This window comes from Mus caroli, unplaced genomic scaffold (assembly GCF_978045245.1).
Source record: "Mus caroli unplaced genomic scaffold, Mus_caroli_1 scaffold_13, whole genome shotgun sequence".
Classification (NCBI taxonomy): domain Eukaryota; kingdom Metazoa; phylum Chordata; class Mammalia; order Rodentia; family Muridae; genus Mus; species Mus caroli.
Window position 1 is genome coordinate 100,073,407 of NW_028227268.1, and position 13,746 is coordinate 100,087,152.

Genomic DNA, 13,746 nt, shown 5'->3' on the forward strand with positions numbered 1-13,746 from the left:
GTGTGTGTGTGTGTAGCAGGGATGATGATGGTGGTGGTGGTGGTGGTAGCCTCCATCTAGCTCTGTACACGCACACTGCTGAGGGCTCACCTGCTCGTCTGAGACGTTCTGGAACGCCGTCAGCATGTTGGGACAAGTAGGAAGAAGCATCAGCAACTCCCAGACACGCCTTGAAAGATTTTCTGCATGAAGATGAAGTTCTTCACATTTTAAACTCTACATAAAATAAGAACACTATTTTATCAAGATAGATCAGAAGAAATAAAAAATTTAACTTCAATTTTAAAAACTGTTTTGCGAAAATTTCCTACCCTTACTTTTAAAAATGTCTGAAAATTTAATACTATGTTTCTCAGGATAAATGTATTCAAGAAAATGATTAGGTGGAAGTAGCATTTTTTCAACTTCTCATCAACATTCTCTTTTTTGTTTGTTTGTTTGTTTGTATGAAAGCTCTGCTGCAAGTACACCTGCAGGCCAGAGGAGGGCATCAGATCCCTTTATAGATTGTCATGAGTCACCATGTAGGTGCTGGGAGTTCAAACTCAGGACCTCAGTAAGAGCAGCCAGCGCTCTTAACTGCTCTGCAATCATTCCAGTGTCTCAGCATTTTTTATATTGGCTGATCATTGTTCCCAAGCAACTTTTGAAATAGAAGTTTATCCATGTTTCATAATTTCCACGTCTCTTTCTTACTTCTTCGCAGATTATCATTCTATGTACAACAAAAACTCACTAAGTTAAATTCTGACCTATTTGTGAAGAGATTAAAGCACAATTTTTAGTGAACCTGAATTTTGCCATTATCATTTGATAAAACTTAAGTTGAAAAAGGTGAGCAAATAAGACAAAGACTAGAAAAAGGATGCTTTCAAAAACACATTTAAAAAGCAAGTTTTCATCCATTGCCCAAGTAAGGCAGCATGGCAGAAGGGGAAAAAAGATAAAACCTACCACTCTGGTATTTCCCAAAGAGTATTAATGAATTTATTATTATACTGCTACTATTATAACCGTAATTTCCAGTGTTAATTAAATGCACTGAATACCAAAGAAATATTCTGTAAGCAACAATAATGATCTAATGATAATCATTTTACTAAGCTAGTATAAAGTGGTCCTTCTGTATATGTGGTATTTTGGGTCTAGGATCTACAAGCACACCATCATCTATACTTACATAAATTCAATATATAAAAGGTATGGCAATGCTTTGTAAGCTGTGGTGTATGCCTATATATTCCCAGCATCCAGGGAGCTGAAGAGGAGGAGTTTTAGTTTAAGGTCAAGTTGGGTCTTCTAGTAATATTCTGTCTAGAGGTGTGTGTCAAGAAGGTGGGGTGTGGGGAAGAGAAGACTATGCAGAAGGAGAAAGAGTTCAATCAAGGTAAGCCTCAGCTACATACTGAATTTGAGAGCAGCCTGGTTCATATGAGATCCAGTGTCAAAAATCTAAATAAGAAACAGCTAGGGGGAGGGTGTTTTTCAGAGGGGAAACCAGGAACAGGGATAACATTCGAATGTAAAGAAAAAGAAAGAGAAAAAGAAAATGAAAAAGAAAGAGAGAGGGGGAGGGAGGGAAAGAAGGGAGGGAGGGAGGGAGAGAGAAGAGAAGAGAAGAGAAGAGAAGAGAAGAGAAGAGAAGAGAAGAGAAGAGAAGAGAAGAGAAGAGAAGAGAAGAGAAGAGAAATGTCTTAGCAGATAAACATGCTTGAGGACCTGAGTTCCAACTTAATGTTTGTTGGAAATTTTCATTCCGTGGCTGAAATTGTTAATGGGGAGAATATAAATATGACAACTCTATGGACTAATTTTGAAAACAAGGGAGCTTTAGAACAGGGAATCTACAGTAAACTTTCCTTTCACAGCCCTGATGAAGAACCTAAGGAAACCCCCCCAGAGTATTCTGCTCAATCTGTGAGTAGAACGTGACAGAAAGAGCTCCAAAATCTAACTGGACGCAAAACTGGTGAGGTAGTTCAGTAGGTGAAAGGTGCTTACCACCAAGGACAATGACTTGGTGTCAGCCCCAGGACCTACATGGTGGAAACAGAACCAACTCTTTGCAAACTGTTCTCTAACCTCCACATCTGTACTCTGATAGAGGAATGCAATGCACACAGACACATAAAAACATACACACAAGACACACACACACACACACACACACACACACACACACTCGAAGTTGAGTCCACTTTCTTTACCACCATTTCTTTAAAAGGTTGATGAAAGAGAAGGGGCAGAGCTAGAGGTGGTAAAATGACTCTGCTGGTAACACCTGCCGTGGCCGGTACATAGGCTCATGCCACCAAGCCTAATGATTTGAATTAGAACCCAAGGACATACACTGTAGAAGAACAGAACTGATTCCCACAGGTTGTCCTCTGATCTTAGATGAATATAGTAAGCACAGAATTAGACCCAAATAAATAAATGTATTAAATGTATTTTAAAATTATTAAAGATACACAGACTTTATTCTAAATGTAACAATGGATTGGGAAAAAAATCCAAAATTATGCAGCTAGGATTCTGTTATGAATTAAAAAGACCTACAGTATAAGACAGGATAAGTGTAGCCTAAACAGATGAAATCAAACCATTCCACTGATAGTACAAGCATGTCATGGGAGATTGTTAGTGGTAGGTGCGCTCTGTGATTGATGTTGTGGACTACTTGTTGATCAAGACTCGTATAGCCCTGATGAAGGTTCTCAAGTAAAAATATAGGACTATTCATGTCTTACGTAGCAGTGTCTGCCTGCGATCTTTGTTTTCTCTAGTACACCCTTCCATGGCATCACCTAAGCATTGCTATGAACTACCCACAGAAAGATCTCAGATTCTCGCCATGGTAGTAATGCATTTTCTAGATATAGTAAAGGCTACAACCTCCCATTCTGTCCTTATCTCAATTATGCTAAGCTCACATTCTTCAAACTTCAAAAGTGACATTCACATCTCAGAAAAATCCATTAATGGTTTCATTCATTCCAATCATCATTTTTAAAACAAACAAACAAAAATCTCTGTTAACACATAAAAATTTTTGTCCCTTCCTGTTTGCTTTCAATAAATATTGTATATAAAGAAGGCCAGGTGTGGTGACTCATGCCTTTAATCCCAGAACTTGAACTCAGGAGGCAGACAAGGCAGATCTCTGTGAATTCAAGGCCCGCATGATCTACATATTATATTCTAGGACATTAGATATGTACAGATAAATGCTATCTCTAAAAGAAAGAAAACAAACATATAAACAAAATTGTCATATATAACAAGAAAGCTATGAATTTACTATCATTTTTTCACAATCTGAAAAATGTGACTATTTGTAATAAGAAACAGCTTTGGGGATATACAACCTAAAGAGGACACCTCCTGTAGCCAGGCAGGAACCCCAGAGGAGTGATTGAGACACCACACCTTACCCACAAAACTTTCAACCCAAAATCTGTCCAGTCTAAAAGAAATACAGGGAGTGGGGATGAAGCAGAGACTGAGGGAATGACTAACCAATAACCAGTCCAACTAGAGATCCATCCCATGGGCAAGCACCAATCCCTGTGTGAGGCTCCATATAGCAGACAGTGGAAAAAGATGCACAGACCCATAGCCAAACAGGGGAAGGAGGCAGGGGACTCTTATGGAAGAGTTGGGGGAAAAACTGAAGGTCCCAAAGGGGATATGAACTACACAGAGGGAACAACTAACCTGGATGCTTGGGGCTCTCAAGAGACTGAACCACCAACCAAAGAGCATACACAGACTGGACCTAGGCTTCCATACACATAGATAGCAGATATGCAGCTTATTGTTTACGTGGGTCCTGAACAACTGGAGTGGAGGCTATCCTATAAGCTGTCTATGGGATATGCTGTTCTAGCTGGGATGCCTTGTTTGGCCTCAGTACACCTAGCTCCATAGAAACTTGTTGTACCAAAGGGAGATCTCCACCTTCTCAGTAGAGAAGGAGAGGAGGAGGTAGGGGGTAAGGATTCTTTGAGAAGTTGATGGGGAAGGGGGCAGTGATTGGGAGGTAACATGAATAAAATTTAATTAATTTTTAAAAAGGAATATGAATAATAAGGACCTCTAAACAGGCACAATGGAGAGTGCTGTAGTCTCACTGTTCAGTAGAAAAGGTAGGGGGAGACTCTGCTAGGAGGCCAGCCTAAGAAGTGATAAAGCATAGAAGTATATATGATTAAGTTGTTTCCTTGACATCTTCAACTGATAACATTCAAACATGTATTCTTCATTTTAAATGGAATCAAAGTAATTGCTCAAGTTAGAACCATATAGCATTATTCTACATTCTCCACCTTAAAGACTAACTTTGTCCTCTCTTAAATCACAAGGTGACTGTGTTTCTAACTTCTTTCACATTTTGTCCTCCTATTCTATGCTATTCTAGACCACTTCCAATTCTTACCTGGACAAGTCCTTACAACATCTGGAACTTGCCAAGCAGACACACTTCATTTAAAACAAAAACAAGAGAGTCTATGCTTCTGCCTCTACTTTGGTTAACATGGGAAGTGTTCCCTTGCCCAGAAACCCTGCATTACTTCAGTCTACCTCCCTTTCCAATCCGAGCCATTTCCCTCCACTCCCCTAAGCCCATCCATTAGCTCTCATCTGGTCTTGAGTAAGTGCTTCTAAGAAATGACTTTCAGGTAAGATTACAAATCCTCAGCTAGGACTGCTACAAGGTTGAGATGTGAAGCTGTGATTTACAAACAACCAACAATGGGGGGATCTGCAACCCTGTAGGTGGAACAACAATATGAACTAACCAGTACCCCCGGAGCTCGTGTCTCTAGCTGCATATGTATCAGATCAGTGGAAAGAAAGGCCCATTGGTTGTGCAAACTTTATATACCTCAGTACAGGGGAACACCAGGGCCAAGAGGTGGGAGTGGGTAGGGGGGAGTGGGTGTGGGAGGGTATGGGGGACTTTTGGGATAGCATTGGAAATGTAAATGAAATAAATACCCAATAATTAAAAAAAGAAAAAAATAATGAAACATTTAAAAAACAAACAACCAACAAGCAAGTAAGCAGATAAGGGAGAAGGAGACTGAGACACACCTGTAACAGCAAGCACTCACAAGGCCCAGACAGGAAAGCTCCAAGTTCACTTTCAGATTGCACAACACAAGTAAGACTTTTAGCAAAACAAACAATCCAAAGCAATAATAAAACAGACAGACTGTGACAGTGTTTTCAACAAACGGTGCTGGTTCAACTGGCCAGTGGCATGTATAAGAATGCAAATCAACCCATTCTTATCTCCTTGTACAAAGTTCAATTCTAGGTGGATCAAGGACCTCCACATAAAACCAGATACACTGAAACTAACAGAAAAGAAAGTGGGGAAGAGCCTTGAGTACATGGGCACATGTACTGAACTGAACACCAATAGCTTATGTTCTTAGATCAAGAATTGACAAATGGGACCTCATAAATTGCAAAACTTCTGTAAGACAAAGGACACTGTCAATAAGACGAAACGATAACCAACAGAGTGGGAAAAGAGCTTTACCAACTGTACATCTGATAGAGGGATAATATCCAATATATACAAAGAACTCAAGAAGTTAGACACCAGAGAGCTCCTATGGGGAACAGAGCTAAACAAAAGAATTCTCAACTGAGGAATACCAAATGGCTGAGAAGCACCTAGAGAAATGTTCAACATCCTTCGTCATTAGGGAAATGTGAATCAAAACAACCTTGAGATTCTACCTCACATCAGTTACAATGGCTAACATAAAAAACTCTGGTGACAATAGATGCTGGCGAGGATGTGGAGAAAAAGGAACACTCCTCCATTGCTGGTGGAACTGCAAGCTGGTACAACCACTCTAGAAATCAGTCCGGTGGTTCCTCAGAAAATTGGACAGTACTACCTGAGGACCCAGGTATACCACTCCTGGGTATATACCCAAAAGATGCTCCAAGTTGTAATAAAAACATATGCTCCACTATGTTCCTAGCAGCCTTATTTATAATAGTAAGAAGCTGGAAAGAACCCAAATGTCTCTCAACAGAGGAATGGATACAGAAAATGTGGTACATTTACACAATGGAGTACTACTCAGCTATTAAAAACAATAAATTCATAAAATTCACAGGCAAATGGGTAGATCTGGAGGATATCATCCTAAGTGAGGTAACCCAGTCTCAAAAAAACACCCATGATATACACTCACTGATAAGTGGATATTAACCCAGAAGCTTGGAATACCCAAGATACAATTCATAGTCTATATGAAACTCAAAATGAAGGAAGACCAAAGTGTGGATGCTTTGATCCTTCTTAGAAGGGGGATCAAAATACACATGGGAGGAGATACGAAGTATGGAGCGGAATCTGAAGGAAAGGCCATCCAGTGACTGTCCCACCCGGGATCCATTCCATATACAGTTACCAAACCCAGAAACTATTGTGGATGCCAACAAGTATTTGCTGACAGAAGCCTGATATAGCTGTCTCCTGAGAGGCTCTGCCAGTGCCTGACAAACACAGAAGTAGAGGCTCACAGCCATTCACGGAACTGAGCACAGGATGCCCAATGGAGGAGCTAGAGAAAGGACCCAAGGAGCTGAAAGTGTTTGCAGTCCCATAAGAGGAACAGCAATATGAACCAGTAATCCCAGTAATCCGAGAGCTCCCTGGGACTAAACCACAAACAAAAGAATACCCACATAGGGACTCATGGCTCCAGACGCATATGTAGCAGAAGATGGCCTTGTTGGACATCAAAGAGAAGAGACGCCCTTGGTCCTGTGAAGGATGGATGTGAATGCCAGGACAGGGAAGCGGGAGTGGGTGGGTTAGTGAACAGGGGGAGTGGGGATGGGATAGGGGGTTTCTGGAGGGGAAACCGGGAAAGGGGATAACATTTGAAATGTAAATAAAGAAATTATCTAATAAATAAAATTATAAAAATAAAAATAAATAAATAAAACAGAGAGACTGCTACATGCAGACCATTTCTCATCCTCTTATCTAGCTCATTCTCATTTCTCTACTTCAGATTTTGGGTGGTGTGATGATTTATATATTCTTGGACCAGGGAGTGGCACCATTTGGAGGTGTGGCCTTGTTGGAATAGGTGTGACCTGGTTGGAGTAGGTGTGCCACTGTGGGTTTGGGCATAAGATCCTCACCCTAGTTGCCTGTAACTCAGTCTTTCACTAGCAGCCTTTGGATGAAGACGTAGAATTCTTAGCTCCTCCTGCACCATGCCTGTCTGGATGCTGCCATGCTCCCACCTTGATGGTAATGGACTGAACCTCTGAACCTGTAAGCCAGCCCCAATTAAATGTTGTTTTTTATAAGACTGGCCTTGGTCATGGTGTCTGTTCACAGCAGTAAAACCCTAACTAATATAGGTGGTCTCACAAAAACCATCCCAAGCTGGGCGTGGTGGCACATACCTTTAATCCCAGCACTTGGGAGGCAGAGGCAGGCAGATTTTTGAGTTCGAGGCCAGTGTGGTCTACAAAGTGAGTTCCAGGACAGCCAGGGCTATACAGAGAAACCCTGTGTTGAAGAAAAACCAAAACCAACCAACCAAACAAAAGCCATCCCAAACCAAGTAACATACACGTGGTTTTCTTTCACTTGGGTTCCCCTAATTAATTGAATGGCAGTTTTTAGACTTATAACGTATTTTATCTGAAAAATATCTATGTTAGCTTACTTATAAGGCAAGTCACTATCTGTCTCCCAGAACTGATTCAATGAAGTCTAAAACTGATTATTTTGTAAACGATACTTTTATTATTGCCTAGGTCATATTCAGCTTAAATATATTAACTTCTTGGGTAATTAATCAACAAACAAGTGAATCCTAAGCAAACAAAACAACAAGTTTCCATGCCCCCCCCCCAAAAACATATTTATTTAGGCTGGGCAGTAGTGGCATGTGGCCTTAATCCCAGCTCTTGGGAGGCAGAGGCAGGAGGATCTCTCTGTGTATTCCAGGACTGCCAGAGCTACACAGAGAAACCTTGTCCTGAAAAACAAAAAAACAAAAAAACAACAACAACAAAAAAAACTAATCAAATAAAAAAGGCTCCTAGGCTTCACCATTGCAAGATTAGAAAGATGTTTCTCAATAGAAAGATACAATGTATGGGAAAGCAATCTGAGCATTACCTCACTGTTATCGACTGCAACTTTTCCTGAGGGTGGTTTAAATGAAGCAAGCATTTCTAATAAATCAAAGAGAGTAGTTAAATGAGGTTCTTGTAACAGCAAAAGCATCGGAATGTTGTCCTTCTGAGGTGGTGGGAGGCAAGATGCAGGCAGTTGAACACCTTCTCCTTTTCTTTCTCTTCTTGGTGCACCCAAAGATACAAACACCATCTAGAGAGAGAGAGGAGAGAAGAGAGAAGAGAGGGGAAGAGAGGGAGGGAGGGAGAGAGAGAGAGAGAAAGAAAGACAGAAAGGAAGGAAGGAAGGAAGGAAGGAAGGAAGGAAGGAAGGAAGGAAGGAAGGAAGAAAGGAAGAAAGGAAGAAAGGAAGAAAGAGAAGTAAGTCCACCTGGGGATCCATCCATATACAGTCACCAAACCCAGACAATATTGCGGATGCCAACAAATGCCTGCTGACAGGAGCCTGATATAGCTGTCTCCTGAGAGCCAGAGCCTGACAAATACAGAGGCAGATGCTAACCATTGGATGGATCATGGGGTCCCCAACAGAGGAGTTAAGCAAAGGGACTGAAGAAGCTGAAGGGGTTAGCAACCCCATAGGAAGAACAACAATATCAACCAACCAGACCCCCCAGAGCTCCCAGGGACTAAATCACCAACCAAAGAGTACAATGGAAGGACCCATGTTGCCAGCCAATAAGTAGCAGAGGATGGCCTTGTTAGGCATCTATGGGAGTAAAGGCCCTTGGTCCTGTGAAGGCTCGCTGCCCCAGTGAAGGGAATGCCATGGCAGGGAGGCAAAAATGGATGGGTGTGTGGGGGCACCCACTCACAGAAGCAAGAGGGGGGATAGGGGATGGGATAGAGGTTTGGGTGTGGGGGACCAGGAAAGAGGATAACATTTGAAAAGTAAATAAAGAAAATATCCAATTTAAAAAAGAAAGAAAATAATAAAATTGAGGTATAACTCCATTTATAATTTTAATGCACACTATTAAGAACTATTTAAACAGACTTCAATTATTAAATTTCAGGGAAACATAAATAAAACTCAAACTATTATTTATGTACCTGCATATCTTTAAAACCAAGTTCATGAAGTGCTTTTTCATCATAGTCTGTTGTTAATTCATGACCAGAGGAGATCATCCTGACAGGCCCCATGAGGCCACCTTGAAAACAACAGAATGACATTTGCTAACAATGATACAACAGGGCAAAACATTCACTGCTCATTAAACTTAAATATGTAACTCCTGAGAAGCAGAGATAAGAGCGAGCATGCTTCCTAAGTGTTTTCTATCGTCTTTAACTACCTAGGTAGTTCAAGATAAAATTTATCTTTATACCACTCTTATAATTAGAGCAATCCCTGTATTTTCCTAACAATATAACATTGTTATATTGTTATAACAAGACAGCAAGAACCTTCTCAGAACTTACTGCATTTCTCTCAGTATGTGTAGACTCCTTAATGCATTTGCTGCACAAAAACAAAACAAAACAAAAACAAAAAAATTCCAATATTTCTCAACTGTGTACCCATCTATTTTCTAACAAGAACAAAACACAGCAAAAATTATAAAATAAAAACCAATATGTTGTATAGAGGAAAAAAAAATACACCCTTCAAGATCTATCAGATTATTCAATAACTTAATATTAAAAGACCAATGAGTTTGTTCAATAAATTTAGCACAGGTAATTTAAGAATTCTTAAAGAGTCTGTTGCAGCTTATCTAGCCCCTGACTTCAGTTCCTACCACCTCCCCTTACTTCACAATTTGTTTTCCAGCTACCAGGCTCCATGCTTTTCTTGTTTTGAGATAGCAGTTCACAAATGTAGGTGAGGTGAGACTGCAGCTCTCTGTGTGGATCAGGATGAACTTGACATCAGAGATAAGACTACCTCTGCCTCCTGAGTGATTGGATAAAGGAGGATCCTGACCTGCTCAGCTATTGTTCTTCCTGTCAAATGTGTCACCCCACCTAAAGAAATAAAATGTCTGCCCTAGGAGTTCACAGAGCATGTAACTCGATTTTCCTCAAGGCACTCAAAAGAAGAGCTTCTGTCTAAGCATGAGTATCAGAGCACCCCGCTCATTATTATCCCTTCACTCTATGGTATTTTTCCTTAAAACATGTCTTTCCTCAACAAAATACAAAAACAAAAATTCAGTTTCAACTGGGGCACGTTTATTTTTCTTATACTTACTGGTGGATGCCAGCCACTAAAACATAGTACTAGAAACTGAAAATAATTACTATATAGTCAATGACAGTATAATAATAATAATAATGCTTAATTGGGAAATAAAACAGAATTACTAAATATAACATAATAATATAACATAATTTCCTCAAGCATTAGTGTTGGGTTTTGCTGTTTTTAAGTTAAATAAGTTAAAGTTAAATAGGATCTCACTATGAAGCCAAGTTCCCCGGCACAGCTTCTTACACTTGGGATTATAACCATGTGCCACCACACACAGTTGGCAGAGTCAGATTTTATCTGGTGTGAGTGAGTGACTGCTCGATCACAGTTCCAGAGATGAAACCACAAGCCTTTGTCATTTGAAACGGAATTCTACCCTTAGGTGAACACAAATCTTTAATTTTATTAAGATAGAAACTCTATTTCAAGAGTATAAAGCAACTATTTTCAAGAGTAATGAGTAAAACAGGACAATTTCTTCACTTGATTGTGGTAGCAAGGCTGGGGATTAAACTTGGGACTTTGCACAATCTAGGCAAGTGTTATACCAAATCAGCTACAGCTACAACCCCAATAATAATAAAAGTTGTCAACTTCTTTTCCACTTCATACCAAGAAGATTTAATATAGGAAAACATTCATTTTTAACACTAGGATTGAACTTGGCAATTTTCTTTGCTAGAATATAAATGCCATATAGTTAAACTAACATGTAGCCTTTGCTAGGCTTCACAGAAGGTTTCTTTGGAAGGAGGTGGGCATTGAACTAGGATCTCAGGTGTGCAAAAAAAAAAAAAAACTGCTAGATCCCTCATCTCTAAAGGACATTTTTTAAGCCTAAGAATTGCTTAACAATTCTGGCAAGATTTCTTGCCTTAAGAAAAACCAAAAAAAAAAAAATAAAATAAAGAAGAAAAGAAAAAAATTATCATGCTAAACATGGTGGCACTTATGAGACCGAGACAAAAACTGCTCCAAGTTTTGAGTTTGACAGTAATACACAGACTATCAAGCAGGAAAAAAAATTAAGTCCTCTTTAAAATAGTATTTTGATGCAAAAAGATATAAATCCTTAATGAAACTGTTAGGTTATGGGGTCAGGTCAGCATATGAAAGGTGCTGGCTAAGAAGAAGAGTGACAGCCTGAGTGCAAAACCTCAAACAAACATGGCTGAAAGGGAGGACAGACCTTTACTAGTTTTCCTCTGGCCTCCATGATACAGATACAGATATAGATATGGATAGATGATAAACAGACAGACAAAACGTACTTCTAGAAAGCCTGAAAATAATACTATAAAAGACAAATGATATCTGCAAACAATACTTAAAGACACTGTTACACTAACATCAATAAAACCAAGGATCAGGGGTCATTAAAGATCTAAAATTGCTATAATGGTCTAAATGTTTATGTTCTCAAAAAAAAAAAAGTTACTGAAATTTACTTCTTTATGCAATGGTGTATGGAGGTATAATTATGTGGGGTTCAGGTCAGGACATTAAGGCAAGACCATTACAAATGCATTAGCATCTATACAAAGGTCTAAAAGAAACAGTAGGTTTCTTTCCTTTTGACCTTCTACTTTCTGCAATGTTAAGAGTAACACTCAATGCATTGTACTGAAAACAGAAAACGGCCCTCACCAGATTCTGATCTTATACATTACATTACACATTACATTACATTATACATTACACCCTGATCTTACCATTGAGAAACAGATTTAGATTGCATATACACTAGTCTGGCTAGGTGTGGTGTCTCAAGCACTGGTAGGAGAATTCCTGAGAAACTGAGTCCAGTTTGGGGATATACAGTGTTGTCCTGGTCAGCTTAGACACCACAGTAAAGATCCTATTTTCAAACTTAAAATAAAATAAACAAACAAAAAAACACCATCAACAACAACAAAACACCCTACCATTTAGGCAAATGTTAGAGCAACACAAGAAGAACTAAGACAGTTGTTACACAATGAAGCCTAAAAACTGTATTGAACAAGTTAAGTGTTAGACTCACCAGGAAACTCTCCCTTTCTGCTGCTTTGACCAAACTCCTGAAGCTGAGCTTGTTGATTTATTTGTTCTTTCTGTAAGTTTTCATACCAATGAGTTACTTCAGCCCGAAGATCTGCTACCTGGTCACTTGGATACATTTCAATAGTCATCTGAAATAGGAGATGTACCCAATTATGACAACAACACCCAAACAAAACACCAAAGATTTGAAAGAAGAAATGTTACAAATTTAAAAAGTAAACCTTATAAATACCTTGTCGGGAAGTCCAGCAGGCTGACATACAACCCTTAGAGGCAAAGACTGTTTGTCACTCAGTGCTTTCAAGTGACTGCTAATACCAGTGCCCTCAATCTGCCACTGTCTCAGATGATATGCAAACCTATAACACACAGAGACACCATTTTCAACATTTTAACGTTACAAAACGTCTTTAATATTTTACAAAATGAAAAAGTCTATGTTATACAAATTTTTAGATTCATCATGGTGACTTGAACTTAAATAAAAACAGCTAAGCATTCATAATTAAAACAAACTCCCAAAAAATTACTGAAGGAGAAAATCCCATTATGTAAACAATTCTTTAAAGGTGGGGAGAGAGCTGGGCTGTTGTGGCACATGCCTTTAATCCCAGCACTTGGGAGGCAGAGGCAGGTGGATTTCTGGGTTGGAGGCCAGCCTGGTCTACAGAGATAGACCAGAGTTCCAGGATAGCCAGGGCTATACAGAGAAACCCTGTCTGGAAAAAAACAAAAACAAACAAACAAAAAGGTGGGAAGAAAAGCAAGAAGAAAGAAAAACAGAACTCAAGACTAATCAAATAATGATGGTATACCAAGTTATAATTTTTACATTCAAAAAATTTTAAGAAATATTTTCAGGTAAAGACATACATACATACATTCTATAAAAATATTTTTCAAATATGGGAATATAATATTATGTAAGTCAGTTTCACAGAATATGAGATTGCATTCACTCAAGAATGAACTGGAATAAAAGAGTAATTTTAGTAGGCTAAAATGATCTTGCTCTTCCAGACAAACTGGGGCTCAGTTCCTAATACCAACAGGGAGGCTGGTAACCCTCTATTACTCCAGTTTCAGTGGATCTGACACCCTCTTATGATGTTCTTGGACCTTAGCATGTACCTTGTACACATATATGCATGTAAGGAAAGTGCTCATCCATATAAAATGAAATACATTCTTTTTCAAATGATTTTTCATTTTATGTTATGTGCACTGGTGTTTCACCTGCTGAAGTGTCTGTGTGAAGGCGTCAGATCCCCTGGAACTGGAGTTGGGAGTTGCCATGTGGGTGCTAGGAATTG

At 39.3% G+C, this 13,746-nt stretch overlaps 1 protein-coding gene across 3 annotated transcripts in view; it reads right to left on the bottom strand.

The window, feature by feature from the left end:
* Usp34 (ubiquitin specific peptidase 34) overlaps nt 1-13,746 on the bottom strand; it is a 189,522-nt gene that overhangs the window by 90,179 nt on the left and 85,597 nt on the right. For all 3 annotated transcript variants that reach the window (XM_085829072.1, XM_085829073.1, XM_029483282.2), the window contains 5 exons: nt 12,666-12,792; nt 12,414-12,561; nt 9,247-9,347; nt 8,177-8,386; nt 91-216 (listed from right to left, as the gene is read on the bottom strand). In XM_085829072.1, coding sequence (XP_085685198.1) covers nt 91-216; nt 8,177-8,386; nt 9,247-9,347; nt 12,414-12,561; nt 12,666-12,792 — 712 coding nt within the window. The remainder of the gene's footprint in view (nt 1-90; nt 217-8,176; nt 8,387-9,246; nt 9,348-12,413; nt 12,562-12,665; nt 12,793-13,746) is intronic.